The sequence below is a fragment of the Pipistrellus hanaki genome (assembly GCF_964339955.1).
Source record: "Pipistrellus hanaki genome assembly, chromosome: 1".
Taxonomy (NCBI): domain Eukaryota; kingdom Metazoa; phylum Chordata; class Mammalia; order Chiroptera; family Vespertilionidae; genus Pipistrellus; species Pipistrellus hanaki.
The window spans coordinates 144,293,880-144,321,411 of NC_140503.1; the positions used below are offsets into that span (position 1 = coordinate 144,293,880).

The window sequence follows — 27,532 nt, forward strand, 5'->3', positions numbered from 1 at the left end:
ATGTTCCAGTATTGTGTGTGTGTGTCTGTGTGTGTACTTGTTTTTAGTAGTATCTTATGATACTCTGTATTTTTATTGTATCAGATGTAATGTCTTCTCTTTCATTTCTTATTTTGTGTCACCAGTTCTCTTTTTTCTGATCAGTCTAGCTAATGGTTCGACTTTATCTTTTCAAAATCCACTTTATTTCCATTCATCTTTCATTGTTTGTCTGGTCTCTTCTTCATTTATTTTTGCTCTGATCTTTTTTATTGCCTTCCTTCTGCTAACTTTGCTCATAGTTTATTCTTCTTTCTAATTTCTTAAGGTGTAAAGTTAAGTTGTTTCTTTGAGATCTATTTTCTTAGTATGTGCACTTATCTATAATAAACTGCTCTCTCAGAGCTGCTCTTACAGTATCCCATAGATGTTTTTTTTGTGTGTGTGCTTTTTTTTTTTTAACCCATAGGTTTTGATATATTAGTACCTCCAATTTTATTATGTTTCAAGATATTTCTTGATTTCCCTTTCAATTTTTCTGCAATTCATTAGATTTTCAGGAGAATTTTGTTTATTTTGCACATATTCATGTATTCTCCAGACTTCCTCTTGCAACTGTTTTCTAGTTTCACATCAGTCTTCTTAAATTTGTTAGGACTTATTTTGTGACCGGTCCTGTAATTTTCCTGAAGAAAGTTCAGTGTGCACTTGAGAAGACTGTGTATTCTGCTGCTGTTGAACCTATGTCCTATGGTTTCTTTGATCTAATACTTGGTTCAATTCAAATGTTTCCTTGTTGATTTCCTGTCTGAAATGAGTTACTCATTGTTGAAAACGGAGTATTGAAGTCTCCTACTCTTCTTGTATTGTTATCTATTACTCTCTTCAACTATATTAGTATTTGTTTAATATATTTAGAAGCTCTGATGTTAGGTGCATATATATTTATGATTGTTTTATCTTCTCAATGAACTGGCTTTTTAATTATTACATAATGTTTTTCTTTTTCTAGTTTAAACTACCCCTGCTCTCTTTTGGTTTCCACTTTCATGGAATATTTTTTACCCCATCCCATTATTTGAGTCTGTGTGTCTCCTTAAACCTTAAGTGACTCTCTTCAAGACAGCATATAGCCCTAGCCAGTTTGGCTCAGTGGATAGAGCATCAACTTGCAGATCAAAGGGTCCTGGGGTTGATTCAGGTCAAGGGCATGTACCTTGGTTGCAGGCTCCTCCACAGCCCAGGGCCCTGGTCCAGGCTTGTGAAGGAGGCAACTGATCAATGTGTTTCTCTTACATGATGTTTCTCTCTGTCTTTTCTTTCTCTTCCACTCTCCCTAAAAATAAATGGAAAAATATTCTCAGGAGAGGGTCAGCAAAAAACAAACAAACAAACAAACAAACAAAAGACAACATATAGTTTGGTGTTTTATTTCTTTTTAATCCATTCAGCTACTTACTGGGATTTCAATTCATTAATATTTAGAATAATTACTGATAAGTAATAATTTACCAATGCCATCTTATTTATTGTTTTCTGGCTGTTGTAAAGTTTTGTTTTTCTTTTTTGTTGCCTTCCGTTCTAAATTGATTGTTTTCCATAGTAAAATGCTTTGGTTTTCTTCTCTTTATCTTTGTATATCTATTGTGAATTTTGGCTTGGTAGTTACCATGAGATGTTACATAAAACATATATATATATATATATATATATATATATATATATATATATATATCATATGTATATATATTGTATATATCATATGTAGATATATATTTTATAGTCTATGCTGAGAACAATTGTACTTTAATTATGTACAAAAACTTTATACTTTTACTTCTATGTTTCTGAGGTCATTTTAAATTGTTTTCATTAACATAAAGAAGCAAAAGCTATTTTTATGCTTTTGTGCTGTAGGTTTTATTCTAGAGTTAAGTAGTTAGCATATCATTATTTATAATAATAAAAGCATAGTATGCTAATTAGACCAGATGGCTGGACAGCGGAATGACCGCCTGGACAACCTTCTGGATGAAGCCGGGGCTGCGAGGGCTGGAGGCAGCAGCCATGGCTGTGTGGGCCAAGCCCCTTGCACAATTTTCATGCGTCGGGCCTCTAGTATTACAATATTAGTGTATTATGAATCTGACTACCTCTACCAATCTATTCTTATATGTTTCATGTCACCAATTAGTGACATGTTTCAACTTTAAGAACTAATTTCAGCATTTATTTTTTTTAAATGTTTTTACTAATTTCAGAGAGAGAAAGGGAGAGGGAGAGAAAGAGACAACAATGATGAGAGAGAATCATCAATTGGCTGCCTCTTGCATACCTCCTACTGGGGAGCCATCCCATAACCCAGGCATGCACCCTGTCTGCAAATCGAACTGGTGACCTCTTGGTGCATGGGCTAACACTTAACAATTGAGCCACACTGTCTGGGCATTTAGCATTTTTAAAAAGTTGGCTTAGTGGTGGAAAATTTCTTTAGTTTTTGTTTAATAGAGAAAGTTTTTATTTTATTTTCAGTTCTGAAAACAACTTTGCTGGGGAAAGTATTCTTGGTTGACAGTTTATTTCCTTTAGCACTTTAAACATATTACCCCATTCTCTTCTGACCTGTAAGTTCACTGCTTAGAAATCCACCAAATGCCTTATAGTGGTTCCTTTGTTCAAAGGATTATTTTTCTCTTGCTTTTTTCTTTTCATACTCTTTGTCTTTGGTTTCAGATAGTTTTATTATTATGTCTTGGAAAAGAATGTGTTGAATTAAAATTTTGAAGTGACCTATTAGATTCATTAACTTGGATCCACCTTTGCCTTTAAAAACCCATTCTTAACATATAATAGTTATTCTTTAAAACAAAAATAAGCTCATGTTTCTCCTTTTACAGAAAACTCTTTATGATCCTCATCATCTTACTTAGAGTAAAGGCCAAAGGACTTAAAATTCTCCATAACATAGCTCTCAACCATCTGACCTTATGCCCCACCACTTTTCATTACTCATCCTGCTGCACCCTCAACTTTCCAGTGTTCATGAGCCCATTTTAGTACCTTTCACTTTCAGTTCTCACTGATTAATATATTCTTTCTCAATTATCCACATGGCTTGTATCTTCACTTGTATGTTTTCAAATGTGGCCTGGTGCATGAAATTCATGCATGGGGGCAGGGTGTGTGTCCCTCAGCCCAGCCTGCACCATCTCCAAAGTGGAATCCCTCTCACAATCCAGGACTGCTGGCTCCCAACTGCTCACCTGCCTGCCTACCTGCCTTACTGCCCCTAAACCGCTTCTGCCTGTGAGCCTGATCACCCCCTAACCACTCCCTTGCCATCCTGATTGATTCCTATCTGCTCCCCTGCTGGCCTGATCATCCTTAACTGCCCTTCCTTGCCAGCCTGGTCACCCCTAATTGCCCTCTCCTGAGGCATGGTCACCTCCAACTGCCCTCCCTTGTAGGCCTGGTCCCTCCCAACTGCCCTCTGCTGCTGGCCTGATTGCCCACAACTGCCTTCCCCTGCAGGCCTGATTTCCCCCAACTGCCCTCCTCTGCAGGCCTTATCTCCTCCAACTGTCCTCCCCTGAAGGCCTGGTTCCTCTAACTGCCCTCCCTACAGGCCTGATAACCCCAATTACCCTCTCCTGCAGGCCTGATTGTCCCCAACTGCCCTCCCTTGCAGGCCTGGTCCCTCCCAACTGCCTCCCCCTGCTGGCCATCTTGTGGCTGCCATCTTGTGTTCACATGGGGGTGGCCATGTTTTTTCCACATGGGGGTGGCCATCTTGTGTGTTGGAGTGATAGTCAATTTGCATATTACCTCTTTATTATATAGGATTTTCTCAATGCAGAGATTGAGAGAAAGGATTAGCAACTAGCCTAAGGTTACAGAGTTAGTAACTGGCAGAGTCAGGACTTGAACTCAGGCTATAGTTATTCATTATATATCTTGTCCTATGGAATATATAATACTCTCCTTAAAATATTTTATTTCAATTCACATATTTGAAATATGGATACTATAAACATTTATTTCATGAACTATATCTATTAATAGGTGATATCTACACTAATAAAAGAAAAATATGCAAATTGACCATACCTCCATTATGCCCACAAGCTATGCCTGATAGCCAATCAGGAGCAAGTATGCAAATTAACCCAACCAAGATGGCTGCGGCCACAAAGTGAGCAGGAGGCTTGAGTTTCCCCAGAAATGGAGGAAGCAAAGCTTCCTGCCTGCTCTGGCCAGCCCTGACCTCTGCTCAAGGCTACAAAATTTCAATTATAGAAGATAAATAAATCCCAGATACCAGGGCCTCCACTTGGGTCACTGGGGAGTGTGGCTGGCCTGCAAACCACCACAGGCCCCTCACCCAGGCCACCCTTGCCTGATGTGGAACACCCTTTAGGGCAAACCAGTCAGCCCACACCTGTGCACCAGGCCTCTATCCTATCTAATAAAAGAGTAATATTCAAATTGAACATCCCTCCAACACACAAGATGGCTGCCCCCATTTGGACACAAGTTGGCTGCCACAAGATGGCCAACAGGGGAGGGACTAGGTCTGCAAGAGAGGGCAGTTGTGGGCTATCAGGCAAGCAGGAGTGGGTAGTTGGGAGGGACCAGGCCTGCAAGGGAGGGCAGTTGGGGGTGATCAAGCCTGCAGGGGAGGGCAGTTAGGGGCAATTGGGCTGGCAGGGGAGCAATTAGGCATTAATCAGGATGTCAAGGGAGTGGTTAGGGGGTGATCAGGCTAGCAGGTAGAAGCGTTTAGGGGCAATAAGGCAGGCTGGGAGCAGTTGGGAACCAGCAGTCCTGGATTGTGAGAGGGATGTCCAACTGCCTGTTTAGGGTTGATCCCTCTCTGTTTTCCAGATTGGAGAGGGTGCAGGCTGGGCTGAGGGACAAGGCCCCCTCCCCCCCTTGCACAAATTCATGTACCAGGCCTCTAATAAGTAATAAAAATAGAACTGTTGTAATTTTCTCAATGATTTATTTTTTTCTCTTTGGTTTATTTTTTTCTTCTGCTTTTACCTCTTAATTTATTTGAGCTTTATACTAGTCTAGTCTTTGTAGTTTTTGTCTGTTATAAACTGTGACATCATTCCAATTACTGGAATTTTCACACAATCACCAAGGGGATTATAAACTTATCTGAAAATCATCCTGAGGCTTTCTGACCTAACAGAACAGGGGATTATTCCCTTCTCTGTCACTTCCCTCTCTTTGGCCTTAAGTGATACTTCATGATCAAGAGTTTTGCTATTCCATGAACCTATCTTGTCAAGTGAGGGAATCAGGGGTCCTGCCCATAGGGAGAGGTAGAGGGCTGCCTGGGAAGGCACATGGGCATTTTCCTTAAATTGTCAGCTGAGTCTGAGACAACTGGCAGAGTCAAGGCTCTGATACATATTTCCCCAAGATGGCAGAAAGTGTAATCAGCTTGGCCTTCATATCAAGGCCAGGTGTTGGCAGGGGCGGGTCTAGATATGTAAATCCAGACAAGCAACAGGAATGCTAGGGACTACTTAAGAATACAAATAAGCTCCTTTGATCCTAAGTTTTGGTGTTACTTCCTGGTATTGGGGATATAAAATAAATGTGCTGGGAGGGGTCATCATCATTGCAGCCTCTCCATCAGAGAGGAAGGATGGCATCCCACCCAGCTCAAGCTTTAAATATTCCCCTTCCTTCCTTCCTTCCTTCCTTCCTTCCTTCCTTCCTTCCCTCCCCCCTCCCTCCCTCCCTCCCTCCCTCCCTCCCTCCCTCCCTCGCTCCCTCCTTTCTTTCTTTCTTTCTTTCTTTCTTTCTTTCTTTCTTTCTTTCTTTCTTTCTTTCTTTCTCTTTCTTTCTTTCTTTCTTTCTTTCTTTCTTTCTTTCTTCCTTCCTTCCTTCCTTCCTTCCTTCCTTCCTTCCTTCCTTCCTTCCTTCCTTCCTTCCTTTCTTTCTTTCTTTCTTTCTTTCTTTCTTTCTTTCTTTCTTTCTTTCTTTCTTATTATTTCTTAATCCCTGCCCGCCTCCACTTAGTACCTACCGGTTCATTCATCTCTCTTTCCATGCTGGACATGGAAAAGGGAGATCCCCACCATGTCTGCCCCCACCACATCAGGCTCCCGCAGGGAGAGGGGCAGGGGATGCAGGGCTCAGCTAGACAAGCCCTAAGATATAGTCAGTGGCTTGAAGCATGGAGAGATGAAAACCTTTGTAAGAATAACAGTTTAGGTCTGGCTGGTGTGGCTCAGTGGTTGAGTGTTGACCTCTGAACCAGGAGATCACAGTTCAATTCCTGGCCAGGCTGTATTGCCCAGGTTGCAAGATAGATCCCCAGTAGGGGGCATGCAGGAGGCAGCAGATCAAGGATTCTCTCTCATCATTGATGTTTCTATCTCCCTCTCCCTCTTCCTCCTCTCTAAAATCAATTAACAACAACAACAACAAAAAGAGTAATAGACTATTCTAGTTTGTGCTTAAAGCTTTGCATTCTCATTAATCTTTAGCACATCCCTGAGAGGAATGCACTGTTTTACAAATGAGGTTTGGTGGCACATAACTAGTAAATTGCAGGGCCGAATCAAGAGCAGGGTACTTTCTGCTGCACCGTTACTTGTAAGTCATCATATTCCTTAGAGCTAAATCGAGAACTGCCCATGAGTGAAGGATTGAGGACATCTCAGGTTTCAAGAAACAACACCCACATTTCTATTCATACGACTGTTCTGTGCACAGAATAAAAGCAGTGGCCAGTGAATATGCCTATCCATCTTTAATTCCGTGAATTTAAATGATCTGAATTCATTCTCGTGGGGGTAGGGAAGAAGTGGAGTGTTTTTATGTAACTCAACACCTAAGGAGAAATCTCATTTCGGTTTGAATTAAGAACTGATTATAGAATAAAATGTCACACGGTGTAGAGAAATTCCTTTTGAAGCAGCACAAAAGGAAGTCCCCAAAGAAAGCATATTCGTCAAGTGCGTACGCAGGGAAAGAGTGGCTCCTTTCAAGAGCGAACGCGGGCGAGACAAGCAAAGAGATTTGTGGGAAATTGCCTGGTAGGAGAGGGAAATGTAGGCAGGTGGCCTCTGATAGATGGGAACAAAAGTATCTTTGTTCCTTGAAACTGAAGGGCGCTGGTAAAACTGAAGCGATCTATAATGGCAGCTAATTGTCATCTCCACATCTTTTATGAAAGTTTTCTCACCACTCCGACAACTGGAGAGAGTGTTTCTCAGGGGAAGGGGTGGGCATTGAGGAAAGGCCCCAACCCCTTACTACTGAGCCCTGTGACTGAAGTTAATGGCCACTTGTCTTTGTGCAGTGAGCACTCTCCCCACCCATGGATGCACTCTCCAGCCTTCCGTTTACACCGGATACTCACAGCCAGGTGGCCTTTACACCAGCAAAACCAACATCTTTTCTCCCTCAGTCAGGTTCTCACACTCCCTCAAGTACAACACAGCTGAGTGAGGCAGGAGTCAGAGCTAAGCTAGAATTACCCAAAGCAGGAGGATTTTTATGATAAATTGACTCGGTTATTGTATGAGACGGAAGAAAGGAGCAGCGGTACTGTGTGTGACAGGGCAGCTGTGTGCCGGCCTGCCTGCAAACGTCCACTCTTGGCAAGTATTTCCAGAGGAGGCAAGGGGCCAATAGAACTTGGTGAATGATGGCTCATCTGTCATTGCCAGCTGCCTCCCCCATCTAAGTCCACCTGCGGGCTCACAGCGGCGGGCCTGCCCGCACCTTCGTTAACGGGCGCTGGCAGCACCTGCCTCAGCCAGTGGGCTCTGCATTGGGCCTGACAGGAAGAGCTTTGAGCTCCCTTCGCCCTGGGCATGGCAGACTAGCAAATGAGGAGTGGGAGGGTCCCAAGGCTCAGTCAGAGGATGGATGTGAAACGAGGGTTGACAATGTCCCTAAAGGGCTGAGATTAAAAAAAGAAAAAAAGAAAAAGATCTTTGGATCGCTGCCTTTAAGTGATATTGCTGCTGCTTTTACTATGTCGGCTTTAAGTAGAGTGCCGGAGGAACCACCCAGTCAAGCTCAAAGGTGGGCTCGGGAATGACTATTTCAATCTGATTTGGCCCAGGCTGAACAGAGAAGGAAATATGGGAAAGGGGATGAAAATGCTTTCTCTGCCAGTTTGGGTGGCGGTGGGAGGAGGGATGCGGGTTGGGAGCGGCTGAAAGGACGTAACTATCACTAGTTACTGGGTTGGATGTCTTGTGTCTCTAGGAAGCGCTTCAGCGGAGTGCACTGGTGCTGCCTGAGAGCCGAGTCACGTCACGGGACAAAGAAGGGGCAGAGATGAGGACACCCTAGCCCCCGGCTCCCTGAAGCCACATGGGATGGATGAGGACATACGTGTGTATGTGGTGCTGCCAGCCCATCTCTCCCCTCTCTTCCTGTCCGACACAACCTGCCTCTTGGATGGGCAGGAAGAGTGGACACAAAGAGGAAAATGTGAATCTAAACATCGGGGTTGCCTTAGGCCAGAGAAATGTGAACTCAACCCCAGTGGACCTGCTGTTGCTGGTGGCCCTTACACACTACACACTGGAAGGGATGGGCAGTCTAATGAAGATCAGCAGATGCTATCACTCTATTCCTGACTTACACTAGCCCCTCAAATAAGGTGAATACACTAACAAGTAAACTGGAAAAAAAAAAAAAAGGCTAATACCTAAACTATTTAAAAAGAGAAATATTTTGCCCTTAATGATGTGGATATTACTCTAGATATAGTTTAACATTAAGAATGACTACCTAAAATTACCTTTAAAAAAACGAATTCCTTTCATTCCCTTTGGCCTCGTTGAGATGGCATTACCTTAGGTGGTAAACAGAAACTTGAACAAGACAATGCTTAGAGTGCATTAAATAAATATAAATTTTATTAAAAACACTCACATAGCGTTATCAGGAATGATATAATAATAAACGCTTTCAAATAACTTGCATTCATAACATTACAATACTTACAGTATTTACAGCCATCCTCAGATTTTATAGACACCCAGACATTTCATGAAAATGAAATGGAACTAAGTTTTTAAAAAAGCGTAGAAAAAAAATGCACACAGAGTTCATTATCTTAGTGTCCAACTGCAAAAGGTTCCTACACAAGTTGACCACTAGCTTGAGAAGTGAACTGTATACCACTGTGCGTCAATCAAGATGAAAAATTCATTCAAGTAAAGTTGACACCACTCAGAAGCATTTTCAAGTATGGCTATATAGTCAACCTGATATTCCTATATCAGCAAACTGCAGATCTGCTTGCCATTCATTCTGAGGGAGGTTTTATATTTACAATTATAGATCTGGTATTTACAATTTGCCATTCAATTTTCTCTTCTCCTCCCTACCTAACCTCTCCTGAGCCCCCCAAACTATATTTCCTGCTCTTGCTGGCTAGCAGTTTGACAAGTGACAGTGGATGATATAGAAACCAAATATTCATAAAGGGATGGATGACTCAAATCCAACAAATATGCATGTAGTAACCAAATATTTGGCATTAAATATAAATTTAATTATATATTTCATGTAAAATATTAAAATCATGTGGTTTGACATTTGCAAAGCAAATGTTTTTGAACCATTTGTAAATTGGTCACAGCCAAAAAGGAAAGTTTTTAAAAAGACAAAAACCCATGTTATAAAGAAAGATTTGACCAAGAAACCTCAAAGGCTCTCTTGATTAAGAATTTGAAATTTTAGTAAGTAAAAGTGTACTTACACCAAAATGTAATTGTACAGTGGATTGCACACCATACCACTAATTGTCCTGCCAGTTTGGGGGTGTCCTTATGGATCTGTACCTATACTGATTACAGGATCAAAACATCTTTATTTAGAGAGTTGAAAGACTCTAGCCAGCAGCCACTTGCCAAACTCCTGCCTTATAATTTTCCCTTTATCAACTCAGTGCATTCTATTTCCATGTAATTTTTTTCCTGCTCAAAACAGTCAAAATATTCCCCAAACTTTTAAAAATGCTTTTCTTTACAATAAAAGGGTTCAACAGATATACACAATTAGTTTTAGTTGCATGAGGACATATACAAGCAAAATAGGAGGGATTCAAAGGAAAAGGTTTAAATCCCTGAAAAAGAATATGTTTATTAACCTACAATTTTACATAAACACAGGTGACATGTTGGCATAAGGAGAACATGAGCTGAAATATCCCTGATTCTTAGAACAAAAAGGTTGACGTTCAAGTTATACTTGCTAAGAAATCAAGTATTGAACATAAAGGTATGCGTTTTAATCATAAAAAAGACTTGGAAAAAAATGATGGTATGATACATGATGCTATAAGCTTTCACTCTCAGTTCAATATCCTATTGCCAAACTAGTGTTGAGGTATATGACAGTAGGAACACCACTCAACCCCTAACTGAATTCTTAACTCACATTATGATATATTTGTAGCAGGCTGAGAAGCACCATCATGATGTGAATTCTACTTCAAATCCATATATATATATATATATATATATATATATATATATATATATATATGTATATATTTAATTTTTTACAGTACTAAAATACTAAAGCATTGCGTTAAAAAAGTTTTGTTTACAATTAATTTACTTATTATACATCTCTTTCACTTCTTTATACAAATTAATGATTTAAAACCACCACAGCAAGCCAGCTGCCTGTTTCTTTCTTTTTTCTTTTCCTTTAATTAACAGATTCACACGGAACTAACCCTGTTTATTCATCTTATGCAGGCATCAGTCTGCTCGGTCGGTCTTCCTGGTAAAGAGGACACTTAAGCCAAGAAGTGACAACATCACAACTCACAATGATCAACACAAAGGCAGACTGACATTCAACTGCTGAAGAGCATAAAGAGCCATAAAGCCACTTTGCGTAAGTGAACGGCATGGTTTGAGCCTGTGGTGTGGAGTCAATCATTACTGAAGTTGATAAAAAAAAAAAAAACCAAACTCTGAAAAGGACATATTTGACCAAGGAACTTGTCATACAACTTGGTATAAAACTGTTACAGTATAGCATGAGAGATGAGCACCAGAAAACATGTGTTATGGACTAACGTATTCTTCTGAATCCAGTAAGCCCCCTTTTGGATTTAACCGGCTGTATGAAAAATGGACACGTTGCTCATCAGCAGATGCATGGCCAAAAGCAAAAATATTTTAAAAGCTTTCTTAAAAAAATCAACTTTGCATTCTAAAATGAAAGTAAACTTTTTTTTTTTAAACGTCTCAGTACCTTAGCATTGTTCAAGTTGTCAAAGCTTAGGTAGGCAAAGTGCTTCTAAGACACCATTTAAGATATTTATACATATACATGTGTGTGCACATATACATGTGTGTATATATATATATGTATACATATATATGTACATATATAAGTTTATTGTCCTACAAGGACTTCACTGGATGAGCAAAATCCAGAGGCCTTTAAAATGTCCACTTTTTAAAAACAGCTTGTGTAAGAATAGGTAATTATAATAAAAACTTGAATGAAAAGGTACCCCTATTATTCAAGGGCACTGGAGTTCACTGATCTTGATAATATTAAAGGCATTAAATTTTCAACTGTTAAAGACACCATTTTCTTAGCACCATTTCTTAGAACATCCAAACAAATTCAGTGTTTTGCTGTCTATTCATTTATGCTTCCTGTAGCTATTTGATAAATAAAAGTTAATATTAAGATTACAGTAAAAACTGCATGTTAAAAAAACAAACCGTAATTCCAGTATTTTAGTACATCGTATGTTCAGCACCAGATGGAATTTGAGAATCCTGCCACTGTAACTACTACAGTACTCGCTTGATTTGTGTCCAGGACTATGCAAACCGGGTATTACCTAAAAACAAAGTGGTCACAGATGTGTCGAGCTGTCAGGTGGGGGAAAGTCACATTTACACATCCTCTCGCCCAATACCAGAACCAGTGTTTAAAACATGTAAATTGTGGAACCCTCTCTCCCCCACCTCCTTCATGTTGCATAGAATGCTTTGGTCTTTTTTTTTTTTTTTTTTTTTTTTGCAAGGATGTGCCATCTGTGATCACTTAGAGGAGTCGGTGGAAATTAAGTGCTATGGTCAGGGGACCTCTCTTTCTGTTTGCTGGTGAGCTGAGGTTCTTCTACCACGTGGGCCATGCCTCCTGTGTCCTTTCTTCCCCCAGGGCCCGGGTCTCATGAGGACGACTATCCCGTGCGGGCAGGTTGGCTGTGGTCTTTTCACATGAGGTAACCAGCCCCTGGGAGGGAAGGACAGAGGAGAGGAGGGGAGGGGAGGGGAGGGGAGGGGAGGGGAGGGAAGAGGAGAGGAGGGGAGGGGAGGACAGAGGAGGACAGGGGAGGGGAGGGGGCGACATCACATGTATCTGTTGTAAGGCCCTGTGACCCGGGTGAAGGCATACGGGGAGGTGGTGACGGTGGAGTCGGTGGTCAGCGACAGGGTCCGCTCGGCCAGGGACCGGATGAAGCGCAGGTAGGTGGGCTCGGCGGCGGGCTCGTGCGGCTCGGCGGCGGGCTCGCGCCGGCCCTTCTTGCCGTGCGCCTTCTGCGGCACGTGGTCCGGGCCGTGCCGCTCGCTCTCCTCCTCCTTCTCCCGGGCCTTCTCGGCCATCTTGGCCTCCCAGAGCGCCAGGCCGTGCTTGGGCTCGTTCATGCTCTTGTGCTGGTAGAAGACGAGCGAGATGCGGGTGGGGTGGTTGCGGTTGGGGTTCTTCAAAGGGGTGGTGGCGTGCAGCTCGCGCTTGGCGCACTCGATGAGGATGGAGCCGTGCGCCGGCGCCACGGCCACGCCGCCGATGTCGGGGTCCAGGAAGCTCTGCTCGCTGTCCGACCACACCTCGTCGTTGTTGTCCTCCGCGGCCCCGGGGGGCGGCTTCTCCTCCTGCAGCCTGTGCAAGCCCTGCTGGGCGGCGGCGGGGGTCCGGTCGTGGCTCAGGCCCGGATGCACCTGCACCGGATGCATCATCTTGGGGAGCCCGTGAGCGCTGTGGGGGAGCAGGTGGTCGTTCTCCTTGTTCTGCAGGTGCAGGGCGTGCAGGGAGCTGGTGAACATGCTGCCCGGGGCCGCCCCATAGGCAGGGAGCAGATGAGAAGGTGGGGGATGCTCGCCGTGTTTGTAGTCTACGTTGGGGTGGCTGCTCAGGTTGGGGGGGAACCTGGAGGCGGCCCCCAGGAAGAGGCCATCCATCTCGTGCGTGGTGGAGTAAGGAGGCAGGGTCCCCACGTGGCGCGTGCTCGGTGGCCTCGGGGCGCAGCCGCTGCCGAAGGTGTCCCCCTGCATGTTCTGGTTTCCGTAACCCAGAGGTTTGGAAGTAAAGCTCGGGCTGTTCCCGAACCTGGGCTGGTACAGGGTGTGGATGGGCGGGAGGTTCAGCTTGGAGAGAGGGTCTTGGTTGGGGTACCTGTAGAGGTCCATGGGCTGGGGCTGGGGGGAGTAAGAGCCCAGGTAGGAGGAGCAGCTGTCCATGGACACGTTCCCGTTGCACTGGTAGGATGGGTATTGGTTGTTCTGGTTGAGGAGCCCAGAGTAGGGGCCCATGAGATTCGAAGAACTCAGATAGGAGCCCGCCGTCTGGGAGGAGGTGGAGTTCACACAGTTGGCGCCTCCCCCATACATATCCGAATTGTGTGAGGAGCTGGAGTAAGGGCTGACTGGATTGGGCCGTCTCATGTACAGGTTGGTGGGTCCTGAAGGGTAGTAAGCGTTGACAGTCTCTGAGTGATGGTTATTCGTCAAGGGGTGATGTGGTGGCTGCTGCTGGGGCGGCTGTGGCTGCGGCTGCGGCGGCTGCTTCGGTGGCTGTGGAGGCTGCTTCTGTGGTTGCTGGGGCTGGGGCTGGGGCTGGGGCTGCTGGGACAGCTGCATGACTGGTCCTGAAAGTCACAGAAGTTTTGTGGACAAGGTAAGAAAAGAGCAGGAACAAGCATGCTTGATGATTATTTTGTGAAAGCTAGTGAGGAGGCTTAAATGCATGGAAGAACCACCACCAGGATTATGCAACACCCATCCAACAAGGTAAGAGCAGAGTCAGGGTGCTGATGACTGTCTGCCATAATTTTTTGTGTGTGTCTAAGCATCAGAAATAAAATGACAGACCTCATAAAAGGACAGTCTGGTAAGTGAAGGTAGAGGTAGTGAGAATCCAAAAGATATTCCACGGAGCGCATCACATTCTCTGCAGCCTCTGCTTCTGATCAGGCCAAACGCTCTGCATGAAGTGCCCTCCGCCCTCCACCCCGCTCCCTGCCCTCCCTTGGCACAGTCATCCCTTCCTTGAGCAAACCTTCTATGACCTCATCTTCCAGGGCTTCTGCATTGCCCACCACAAACATCAGTCACATGAAGCAACAGTCACAATGTATTGTAATTATCCATGTTTAGTCCCCTCTTTAACCTCCTTACAAGGAATTCCTCGTGTGGAAAGGGACCATGCCTTATTTTCCTTGATTTCTCTACTGCCTAGCATGCAATAAGCTTGGTTAAATAGTTAAAATTACATAGCATGAAATTTGTCATGAAAAGATTCAGCAATGCAACGAGAAGAAAAATGACATTCATTTAAACACCCAGAGCATCTTCTATAGCACACGAACCCATTTCCTTAGCATGCTTTTGAGAAAGGAAAGTTAGAGCTGTAGATAAAACCTGAATGAAACTTTCAGCTTTGCAAGGGACACTTTAAAAGTTATACTATTGTTTCACGACCTCGCTTAAGAGCATTACCTGAGCCGAAACCGGTTTGGCTCAGTGGTAGAGCATCAGTCTGCGGACTGAAAGGTCCTGGGTTCGATTCCCGGCAAGGGCATGTACCTTGGTTGCGGGCACATTCCCAGTGGGGGGTGTGCAGGAGGCAGCTGGTCCATGTTTCTCTCCCATTGACGTTTCTGGCTCTCTATCTCTCTCCCTTCCTCTCTGTAAAAAATCAATAAAATAAAATAAAAAAAAAATAAAAAAAGAGCGTTACCTGAGATCAGAACAAATGGAGCTGCACTAGCAGCTCTGACCACCGAAACGATTGTTACAAAAGCTGGTAAGAAGGAATGAGAGGCCGAGTTGTACACGCTTACACTTTACAGCTAACCTAAAGGAGATATCATGGGCTGAATAGGATTAATTTCTCGTAGTGAGTCAATCAATCAACAAATACTTATTAAGCATCTTTGGCACATTTATTCTAAGTTACGTAGTTTCTTTGGGCTTCAAAGTGAATCAACAGGAAGATTTGACTTTCTAAGCAAACTGGTTCACTAAACTTAAAAGATATACACTTTTCTCTTGTTAATGGTCAGGCCTATAATTTGAATATAGACATTACATTCTATGATTCTTTACACTAGTAACTGCTGACATAAAGCAAGGGGCTGTGGACAGGAAATATCAACTAAGTGTTGACAATTCACGTTCTATTGGTACTGCTATAGATGTGATCCATGGGACGGGTAAAAGCTTTATAAGAACTACATGTGGACCCACCTCCTACACCTCAAATGTAATATGGCTAAGGAAAGGCATCTTATTCCCCTGCCACTGCCCCTCAAGCTTGTTCCCAAACTTATTTCAATAAATTGTACTGCTTACGTTATCCAGGCTTAAACCTTTGGAGTCATCCTTAAATTTGTCTTCTTCTTATCCCAATATTTTGCCAGCAGTATATTGATATTAATTTTGGAAGAATTCACTTCTGTCGCTTTTGCTACATCTTCATTGCCACCACCAAAATTCAAGCTCTTATTACCTCACTCTTGGTTTATTGCTTCTGTCTCCAAACCATTAGCTCCTTCAGCTCTAATGTGACCTACCTGCCACTGTTACACTGACACTGATCCCACCATATCACTCACCTATCAGGAGATTCTGCCATTTATTATAGAATAAAACCCGAAGTTCCCCATCAAAAAGCTGGGGCTGATGGTGCAATAGCTCAGTACCATCTCCAGAGCAAAGCCTGGCCGTTTCGACTTTAGAGAAGATTCTGGTACAGGACTAAGACCGTGACTGAATGTGACCTTCCAAAAGGAACAATGCTCATTTTCAGTATCATACAACACCTACATCTACAAGGCTCACGTTCAATTTACCTGCCAAGTGTTTAGCCTGGGCTGCACCTTCCGTCTGCTTTGTGCGGGATGGGGCTGGCTTGTCCTTTTCATTCTTGTGTGCGCTGTTCTCCAGAGAAAAAAGCTTTTCGGCCGCAGCTTTCTTGGCTTCTAGTTTCCTCTGTCGGCACGTCTTCACTGGCTCTGCCAACATCCGGACTTTCCGCCGAAAAGAACTTAGCACCTGAATAGCACCATTTCGTTTCTTCTCCTCCTGAGCTTCTGCACTCCCAAACTCATCCACATCGGACACTTTGTAGAGCGGCAGCACGTGGAGCTGCTCATCCTCAGGCTTGCCTCTGATTTCTCGATTGTCTTCTCTTGTGAGGGTGCAGACCTGGCAGGAAAGTAGGACAAACAGCCTGTTTCAGTCCAGAACAACTGTGTGTGTGTGTGTGTGTGTGTGTGTGTGTGTGTGTGTGTGTGTGTAATATGCTAATTAGACTGGATGTCTTCTGGACATCCTTCTAGATGTCCTTCCAGACAAAGCCACAGTGGCAGGGGCTTAGGCAGAGGTGGTTAGAGGCGATCAGGCCAGCAGAGGAGAGCAATTAGGGGCAATTTTAGGTCAGCAGAGGAGAGTAGTTAGGGGTGATCAGGCTGGCAGGAGAGAGCAGTTAGGGACAATCAGGCAGGCAGGTAGAGTGGTTAGGTGCAATCAGGCAGGCAGGCAGGCAGGTGGGTAGTTAAGGGCCAGAGTCCTGGACTGCGAGAGGGATAGCCGACGGTTGGGTCAGGCCCGGTCCCACCAGAGAGTGGGCCTAAACCTGCAGTGGGACATCCTCCAAGGGGTCCTGGATTGGAGAGGGTGCAGGCAGGGCTGAGGGGACCCCCTTCCTTCATCCCTTCTCTCCCACACCCCCCCCCCCCCCTGCATGAATTTTGTGTACTGGGCTTCTAATATATATATATATATTATCCAAATAATATGCTCTATGAAAATCCTATATGACCTACAAAGCCTAAAATATATACTACTTTGCCTTTTAAAGTTTTTCATCTCCTGCCCCAGACCATTAATAAGCATTTCTCTGCTTCTTAACAAAAGCTTGGTACCAGTTTTCTCAAATTCTTAATTGTTTAAAGTATTACACGTAGCAATACATATATCTCCCTTTTTTTTTCTTCTCCCCATTGACCTTCCCCCAGCCTCCCCCAACCCCTGGCACATGCCCTCATCCCCCTCCCCCCAGTGTCTTGTGTCCATTGGTTGTGCTTATATGCATGCACACAAGTCCTTTGATTGATCTCTTCCCCGCCTCCCCAACACTCCGCAGCCTTCCTGCTGTAATTTAACAGTCTGTTTGATGCTTTACTGCCTCTGTATCTATCTTTTTGTTCATCGGGTTATAATATTCTTTATTTTCCACTGTTGCTACTATCTCCCTGAATTCTTTTCTACGCTACACTATAACTTTAGTGCCTGTCTTTTGTTTTCCCATTAGCTGGTCACCTTCCTTAATTATAACTATATTCATGTTGATGGCTTATTAGGTTGATGAATGCAGTTTCTTCACTTGAACTTTCTCATTCCTATCTCCAGCTCGGATCATCTCTTGGCCAGGCAAGCCCCTTTCCCGGACTTCGTTAGTGTGGAAGGTTGCCCTACCCTAAGACTGTATTCACTTCCCGCTGTACCATAGCCTCCAATTACCAGGCCCGGTGCACTCCACCCATTGAATATGTAGTTCCGTGGGCTCTTTTTTACTTTGGATCTTCTATAGTAGTTACTGCGGCAGTGACGACGTGCTTCCATTATTAGTACTTCTCTGCAAGGTGACTGATACTTTGTTTTGCTGATTAACTGGCCATAACCTACCAGATAGCTGACATGTAATTTTTAAAGATTTTTTTTGGCAGCCACCTGCTAAGAGCTGGCAACTCATAGACACTGGTTTAGATTAGCACCAAGAATTTCCATGATTTCCATGTGCTTGTCAACACAGTTTCCCCTGGTGTGCCAACCTGTTATGAGAGTGCTAGCTATGCCAAACAGTTATGCAACAACAGTTCATTCATGAAAACGCTGCTGTGCTGTGTGACACCTGCAGAGAGAGTGTTCCTCTCACCAAACGCCGCTACCTGCCAGCCCGCTGCTCCTCCACGCCGGTCCTCGGCCGCACTTACCAAGGTGCTGCCGTTGTGCATGTTGTGCAAGTCTCTATGGGCATGGGCACAGAAGTCCAAGCACGCAGTGACCCCTGAGAACGGACGGCCTTCCTTCAGACCCAGGCGGCACTCTGGCGCTCGGTGTTCATATTCAATCTGAAAAAGACAAGTATGTGTGTGAGTGGGGAGGTACTTAGGCCTTTTAAATTCTTGGGCATACATTTGATAAGAAAGTACAAGACCTGTGCAGTGAATAGGTCAAAAAGACACTGTGATATTTAGAACTTTTAGAAATGTTGCCTACTTAATATCCAAACACAACAGGATCGTACACAATAAAGCAAATACCTCGACATGGTAAAGTTTTTATTTGAGAGTGTTGAGGTATAACTGAAATTAAGCAGAATATATTTAAAGAGCACTATTTGATAAGTTTTGACATAATAATACATGAAACCATGCCACCATCAAAATAGTGTACTAGGTGTACCGGTTAATAATGTGGATTTTTTTCAATAGATGGTTACACATATGTTGATATATATATATATATATATATATATATATATATATATATATATATATATATGATTTGATATGTATGCTATTTTGTTGTATTGACAGCAAGCTTCAAAACTTCATATGTCAAATTTGCTGAAGGAATTAACATCATAGATATTTTTTATGCTTAAAAATGTTGAATTTCATGCCAAAAAGCATTGGCGGGAAGTTTTAATTCATTAGTTCATTTTGAAGGAAAGTGCTGCTGAATACTTTGGGAAGCTTATGGTGAACATGTTCCATCTGAAGACACTTGTGAACATTGGTTTAAACACTTTAAAAGTGATCATTTCAATGTGAAAGAAAAGAAAGAACTTCTAGATCAACCAAAAAAGTTTGAAGACCAACAATTACAAGCATTATTGGATGAAGATGCATGTCAAACTCAAAAACAACTTGCAAAAAGATTAAATGTTGCTCAGCAAACAATTTCTGATCTTTACAAGCAATGGGAAAGATTTTAAAGGAAGAAAAATGGGTGCCATGTCAACTGAAAGAAAGACAGATGGAAAACCGGAAAGTCATCAGTAAAATATTGCCTCAATGGCATGAAAGAAAGTCTTTTTTGCATCAAATTGTGACTAGTGATGAAAAGTGGATTTACTTTGAGAATCTCAAATGCACAAAATCATGGGTTGATCCAGGTCAACCATCAACATTGACTGCAAGGCCAAATCGCTTTGAAAAGAAGACAATGATCTGCGTTTGGTGGGATCAGGAAGGTGTGGTATATTATGAGCATCTAAATCAGGTGAAACTATTAATACTGATCGCTACCAACAACAATCAATTTGAACTACGCTTTGATCGTGAAACGACCAGAATGTGCCAGAAGACACGGCAAAGTAATTTTGCTTCATATTAACGCCCCATTACACACTTCAAAACCAGCTAAAGACACGTTAAAAGATCTTGCCTGGGAGGTATTCACCCACCCGCTATATTCACCAGACCTTGCTCTTTCAGATTACCATTGATCAATGGCACATGCACTTCTGATCAGTACTTCAAAATGTACAAAGAAGAGGAAAATTGCGTCCTGAATGGTTTGCCTCAAAACAAGAAAAGTTCTTTTGGGACGGTATCCACAAATTACCTGAAAGATGGGCGAAATGTTTCGCTAGCGATGGATGTTACTTTGAATAAAGCACTTTTGATGTTTCTCTTAAATTATCATGATTTCTTTAATTATAAAACCCTCATTATTAACTGGTATACCTAGTACATATCCATCACTCCCCAAATTTCCTCGTACTCCTTTATAATTCACGCCTCCTCTTTGTTTCAAGGCACCCACTGATCTCTGTCACTGCTGATCACTTTTTTTCTAATATAAGTGTTCAATGCTATATTTCTTTAAGCAATGCTTTATAGCTGCATCACACACATTTTAATGTCATCTCTTAACTTTCATTTTGTTTGAAATACTTTCTAATTTCCCTTATATTTTATTCTTTGACTCATATGTCATTTAGAAATATATTGCTTCATTTCCAGATATTTAGGGATTTTGTAGGCATCTCTCTGGTACAGATTTTAATTTAATTGGCTTTAATTTAGTGACTGCTTGCTTTAAAGTTTATGGTGTGCTCTTTAACTCACCACAGTCTGGATTCAAGTAATATTATACCACTCCATATATAAGAACCTTATAACCGTATGCAGTAATCTCTCCTTATCCACAGTTTTGCTTTCCATAGTCAGTTTCTGTTACCTGTGATCAATAGTGGTCTAAACACATTCAATGAAAAACTTAAAAAATAAATCATTTATGAGTTTTAAATCTCATGCCATTCTGAGTCGTGTGATGAAATCTTACACCAGCCTACTCAGTCCCACCTGAATGGTGAGTCATCTCTTTGTCCAGCATCTCTAGCTATATGCGTCAGCCTACCCACCCATTAGTCACTTGGCAGTCATTTTGCTATCAGATTGACTGTGTGGTATCTCAGTGCTTGTGTTCAAGTCACCCTTCCTTTACAAAACACATGTGCAGTGATGCTGGTAATTCGGATATGCCAAAGAGAAGCCATGCACTGCTCTCCTTAAGTGAAAAGCTCAGTACAGTCCATAAGATATTTTGAAAGAGAGAGACCATAGTCACATAATTTTTATTACAATATATTGTTAACTAGAGGCCTGCTGCACGAATCCTGGGTCCCTCGGCCTGGCCTGTGGGGATCAGTCGACCTCCGTGCTGCCACAGCCCGGCCTTTCCCGCCAGCTCATTGGGTTCCAGCCCACTGTCTGTGTCAGTCCTGCACAGCACAAAGTAGTGCACCAAGTGACAGGCCGGGAAGGAGCCTGCGCCCAGGCTGGGAGCCTTGCAGCTCTCATTCATCTTGGCCCTCACTGCGGTTGCTGCCACCACTGCTCAAGTGTGCAGGGTGGGAGAGGCTCGCATTGCCACAGCTGTGCTCGCCAGCCATCAGGTTAGCATCTGTCACATCTGTGGCCTGACAACTGAGTGGCACTTCTGCCGTGGGAGCACACTGACCACAAGGGGGCAACTCCTGCATTGAGCGTCTGACCCCTGGTGGTCAGTGTGCATCATAGCTACCGTCAAGTCATCTGGTTGCTTAGGTTTTTATATATATAGATAATTATTCTATTTTCTTATTGTTTTTACTCTCTTTCTATGCCTAACTTATAAATTAAATTTAGCATAGGTAGGTATATATAGGAACAAAAGTATATGTGGGGTTCAGTACTATCCACAATTTCAGGCATCCTCTGGGGGTATTAGAACGTATTGCCTGTAGGTTAGGGTGGGGTGCAGAGGGGAGGGAAACTACCGTCTTCTAATTCCTAAGCCTCTGTGCTACTTCAATATGTTATAAAACTCAGAGTACACTATTTATATATACATACATATATTTATATATACATACATATACATATACATATATATATACATATACATATATATATATATATATATATATATATATATATATATATATGTATATATATATATCAAAGTATCTTTAAAATAAGAAAAGAGTCTTTTTTTTAAAATCCAGATTTCTAACTGGTAACATTTACTTTTTACCAGAAGATTTCCTTTAATATTTTTGAAGTGTTAGTCTGCTGGTGGTAACTTATTTCAGCCTTTGTCTGAAGAAAATATTTATTTTGTCTTTTTTTTTAAGAGTTGTTTTTATTGGTTTTCTAAGTTGACAGTTTGTTTTTTCTTTCAGTACTTTAAAAATATTTCTCTTCTGTCTTCTTTCTCGCATCTCCCCCACCCCGACACAATGTTTCCTGTGTTTATTATCAGTTTCTTCACTAAATGTAATGTCTTTTTTTTCTCCATCTGCTTTTCGCATTTTTCTCTTTGTCATTGGCTTTAATCAAATTCATTTCCATTTTCATCTAGTCTACTTCCTGCCTCTTTTCCACCTCTATCAGGGGCTTTCTCAGCTTCTAGGATAAAGGGGTTTATAGTTTTGAACAAATTTTGGGTGGAAAATTTAGCTCTTATTTAAAAATTTCTGTGCACAATCTCCTTCTGGTACTCTAATTATATATATATATATATATATATATATATATATATATATATATTAGTGTAATAATTAGTTTAATCATTAGTAGGTTATCAATCTATTAATTTTACTTCCAGTTTTGGTTTTTCTCTTTTATTTCACATTGGAATTTTTCTATTGTTATGTATTCCAGTTCACTAATCTGCTGTTGATTCCATGTAATGTTTTCCTTTATCCAGACATCATGTATTTTTCACTTTTAGAAGTTTAATGTGGGTCTTTTTTATATCTTCTTAGTTTTCTTTATCATGCTTATACTTTCCTCTGATATATTTTAATGTCCTTGTCTACATATTACCATGTCATTTTTGGAACAATTTCTATTGATTGTTTTCCCATTACCCTAATTATGGGTCATATTTTCTCACTTCTTTATATGCCTAATATTTTTTTAAAAATATATTTCTACTGATTTTAGAGAGAGAGGAAGGGATAGGGATAGAGAGATAAAAACATTGATGAGAGAGAAACACCGATTGGTAGCCTCCTGCACGTCCCCACCGGGGATTAAGCCTGCAACCTGAGCAAGTGGGCCATGACCTCTTGGTTCAAAGGTTGGCATTTAACCACTAAGCAACACTGGCCAGGCTATGCTTCGTAATTTTTATGGGATTAAGATATTATAAATTTTACCTTGTTTTAGAGGTTTTTTTTTTAAGCCTTTGTTCTGGGATGCCATTATTTGGAGTCAGTTTGATGCTTTCAAGACTTAATCTTAACCATCTGTAGATGGGACCAGAATAGCCTAATCTGCTTCTGCTACCAAGGCCATAGGATTCTGTATATGCTCTTTGTCACTTTGTATGTCAATAGGTCTTTCCTTCTGAATAGTATTAACAAAACCTTTGTAGGCCTTGTATGAAACCAAGGGATTGTTCTGCCTACTCCTTTTGATGGCTCTTTCTACAGCCTTGGTAATCTCTTCACATGCATGCACAGTTCAGTAGTCAGCTAAAGACTCAAGCAGTGCTTTCTACAGATATAGGAACTCTTCTCAATGATGCCCTCTCCTCCCTGGCACTCTGGGCTGTGAATTCTATGACGTTACTTCTCCATAGTCTGAACTTTGTCTCCTTAATGCATAGATAACCTTGGGATCTGTTCAGGAACCTCCTCCCAGCCCTGGAGCCTAATGTACTCTTCAGGAAATAAGTTATGCCCTTTAAAAAACAAAACAAAACAAAACAACCCTGAATTTATTAGGGTGACATTGGTTTGCAAAACCATAGAGGTTTCAAGTGTGCGACTCAATAAAACATCATTTGCACACTGACTGCATCACGCGCTCATTGCCCCAAGCAAAGTTTCTTTCTGCCCCCCCTTTGCCCACCTCCACCTCCACCTCCACCTCTACCTCACCCCCTTTCCTTCTGGCTGTTGCCACACTGTTGTCTGGATCCATGTGATAAATTCACCTTTTAATTTCTCCTTTCTTTGGCATTACTATCTTGTGCTTTTTCTACTTCTACATATAAAAAATTGTTATTCCTATCTAATAAAAGAGTAATATGCAAATTAACCATCATTCCATGGCAAAAAAGGCGGCGCCCATAGACACAGATGGTGGCACCCAGTCCTCACAGGCCCACCGAGGTCCCCCAGTCCCAGGGAGGGCTGCTGCTGAGAGCAGGCAGCATGCGGCCCAGGCTGTTGGCCTGGGAGGCTCCCAGCCGAAACCCGGGCAGTGGCCTTGGAGACAGTGCAGACCCCCCAGTGTGATCTGCTCCCAGCAGCATCCTGGGCAGTGGCCTGGGAGAAAACACACTTCCCCTAGTGTGATCTGCTCTCAGCCGCTACCCAGGCTATGGCCCCCCTCCCCCTCCCCTACGTGATCCACTCCTAGCCAGGGCCTGGGCCTGGGCTGTGGGCCTGGGAGGCGCCAGCACTGCCTATCCCCCTCCCACCCAGGGATCAGCTCCCATCTACAGGGGTGGGGGTGGGGGTGGGGTGTAGGCCTGGGAGGCAGCCTGGGGTTTCAGCCTCCAAAGGGCCTGCTCCTACATGGAGTGGTCCCCCCCCCCCACACACACACACCCCTATAGCCTTGGAAATTCCCTTGCCCCCAGCTGAGTGATTGGAGACTGGGGGGGAGGGTATCTGGGCTATGTTGCCCAGCAAACCTCTCCCATTGGGTAGAAACTCCTGACCATGTTAGGGAGGTAAATGGGTTTGTTTAAAATCTTTAGAAACTGCAAAGGAAATGTCTGAGGTAGGGTTTCACATCAGAAGTAACTTACAACTAATTTCTGATAGCAAATGGGGACATTGCAGTTACATTACTGGAGAGTACCCCAAGGTCCGAAGGTTGGCTCTGCAAGGGCAGTAGTGGGTGCTCCCTACCCTGGTTCCTCAGCACCTTGGGAAGGGCTTGAGCCCACCCAGGAAGGCCTTTTCCCTTACAGTTTTCACCAAGGCAGGGAGGTTTTATAGACATGAATAAGAAGTGCCCATGCACAAGCCCTGAAAATGTGGGGCCAGAAGAAATGACAATCAAACCAGGAAAAAAGCAAAATCAGAAACATAACAATCCCAACATAGATCATCTTTTTCTTCAGATGATGACAGTGTGTTTCCCTCTTCTTCGTCTTCTGGAAGCAAGATAGATTCAAGTACTGACAATTCTACCAATGGAAAAGTTAAGAGAAAGAGAGGACAAAAAAGGAATAAAAGGAGAAAATAAAGAAAGGACAAAAGATGCAACATCAAGAAAAAGAAAAAGAAGGAAAAAAGGGAAAAAAACCCACATGATATCACCTTTCTAAGTCTCATGAAATTTCCGTTTAAGGAGTTTATTTTATGACACTTTGAGTTTATATTTTTACTGGTTTGTCAAGACACGGCAGGTACACTGTCTAATATGTTAAAGAAAAACCCTATTTAATAAAGAGGGAATATGCAGGAGAGGGCATTGGAGGTGACCAGGCTTTCAGGGGAGGGCACTTGGGGACGATCAGGGGAGTGGTTAGGGGGTGATTAGGCTGGCAGGCAGAAGCAGTTAGGAGTAATCAGGCAGGCAGGAGGGCAGTTGGGAGCCAGCAGTCCTTGATTGTTAAAGGAATGTCTGCCTGTTTTTAAACAGGCAGCCAGACATCCCCCTAGGGGTCCCAGATTGGAGAGGGTGCAGGTTGAGCTGAGGGACCCCCCTTCCTCCAGTGCACGAATTTCATGCACCAGGCCTCTAGTACACACACACACACACACACACACACACACACACACACACGGAGTGGCCAGATCATTATGATCTTTGAACGCATAATAATCTGGCCACTCAGTGTATATCCTATATAATAAAGAGCTAATATGCAAATGGTCATCACGCCCTCATGCCATAATGCCATAAAGGCTTAGACACTCAAGACTGGGGAGAGAGGAATGGGGGCCTGCCAGACACAAATGAGCTCGCAAAAGAGGAATGGGAACCATCCAGGCCATGGCTGGGGACAGGGACAAGCCACATGCCACACGGTTTTGGGTGCCAGTGGCTGCACCTGTGCTTGCGGCATGGGAGAGGGACAAGCCACCCACCCTGTGGTTCTGGGTGCCAGTGGGTGCACGTATGCCTGCTGCCCAGGAGAAGGACAAGCCACACACACTGCAGTCCTCGGTGCCAATGCCTGAGGCCTGGAAGAGGGTCAAGCCATCCGCCCCAAAGACCCGGGCACCAGCACCTGAGGCTGTAGCCTGGGCAAAGCCGCCTGCCCATGGTCTCCTGTGGCTCCTGCCAGCCCAATCAAAGCCAGCTAGGTCAGGGGTGCCTGTGGCTGGCCAGAGGGAGGGAAGTCTGGGTCCCGAGTGCCTGCGACTGGCTGGAGGAATGAATCCTTGGTCCCAGGTGCTGGGTGAGGCAGAGGCAGTTAGGGGTGATCAGGCCAACAGGGGAGCTGTTGGGGCGATCAGGCAGGCAGGCAGGCAGACAGATGAGCAGTCAGAAGCCAGCAGTGCTGGACTGTGAGAGGCAGTCAGATATCCCCCAAGGGGTCCTGGATTGGAGAGGGTAAAGGCTGGGCTGAGGGACCTCTCCCCCACCATGCACAAATTTTGTGCACCAGGCCTCTAGTATATGTATAAAAGTAAATCCAGTCCCTGTGAATTCATCATGGCTAGAATCTGCACTCACAACATGATGTTTTTGATGGCTTGAATTTTATTTACTACTAGGTTCATAAGTATATTTGTGTATTGAAACTCATGACTCTAACCCAGCTAGTGTGGCTCAGTGGCTGAGCATTGACCTAGAAACCACAAGATCACTGGTTCAATTCCTAGTCAAGGCACATGCCCAGGTTGCAAGCTCAGTCCACAGTAGGGGGTATACAGCCAGTCAATAAAGTTTCTCTCTCACCAATGTTTCTATCTATCCCTCCTCCTTCCTCTCTCTCTCTACAAAAATATCAAGAAATGCTTTGAAGACCCAATGAAGCTTAACTTTAGCAACAAGACTTTAACTATGAAAACAGGGAATAAAGCCAGGAAGCACATTCAGATATGAGAAATAAAGTTAATATATCCAGTTGAGGGAAGCAGGCAAAAATCAAATGATAGGATTTGACAGCATCCATACCTCAAAACATCTTCCCATTCAGTATGTGGAAAGATCACATGGCTCTTTTTTGATCTCTAAGCCATGTTAAGACATATAGATGAACATTACTAATGGTACCTATCATGCATATATATATAAATACCTTATCCACTCACAGCCATTAATTGAATTAATTTATAGAGACATTAGATTTATTTTAATGCACAAATGTATGCAGTTAAATTTTATTTTATTGTGGTAAGAACACTTAACATGAGATCTATCCTTGTAACAAATTTTAAGTGTACAATGCTTTTTTTTTTTTTTTTTTTACTACAGATATAAATGTTATATAGCAGATTCTACAGCTTATTCACCTTGCCTAACTGAAACTTGATGCCCATTGATTAGTACACCTATACAATTATTCCTTCATAAATAGTGAAACTCATCTCAGAAGTTATATATAGTCACTTTTGACTATTTTCATATTTTGAGCACTCCAGGTTCAGGAGATGCATAAAATACTCCAAAGGAAGAGTAATAGATTAGAATATAAATGCTTAGAACATCAGGTGTGTATGAAACCATCTATAATGAGAATCAAGGAGTAAAAAGCGCAACAATGTTTTATCTTGTCCCTTTCCCCAGCTAAAATAATTTGATTAATAGCAGCTATGAAAAATAAGCAAC

The 27,532-nt window shown here is 42.9% G+C and overlaps 1 protein-coding gene across 1 annotated transcript in view; it reads right to left on the bottom strand.

Moving 5' to 3' along the window:
- Positions 1–12,023: 12,023 nt before the first annotated feature.
- TET2 (tet methylcytosine dioxygenase 2) overlaps positions 12,024–27,532 on the bottom strand; it is a 117,865-nt gene continuing 102,356 nt past the window's right edge. Inside the window, exons 9-11 of the mRNA XM_084861455.1 lie at positions 18,224–18,361; positions 16,079–16,433; positions 12,024–13,873 (exon numbers count right to left, since the gene is read on the bottom strand). Coding sequence (XP_084717581.1) covers positions 12,357–13,873; positions 16,079–16,433; positions 18,224–18,361 — 2,010 coding nt within the window. The 3' untranslated portion in view covers positions 12,024–12,356. The remainder of the gene's footprint in view (positions 13,874–16,078; positions 16,434–18,223; positions 18,362–27,532) is intronic.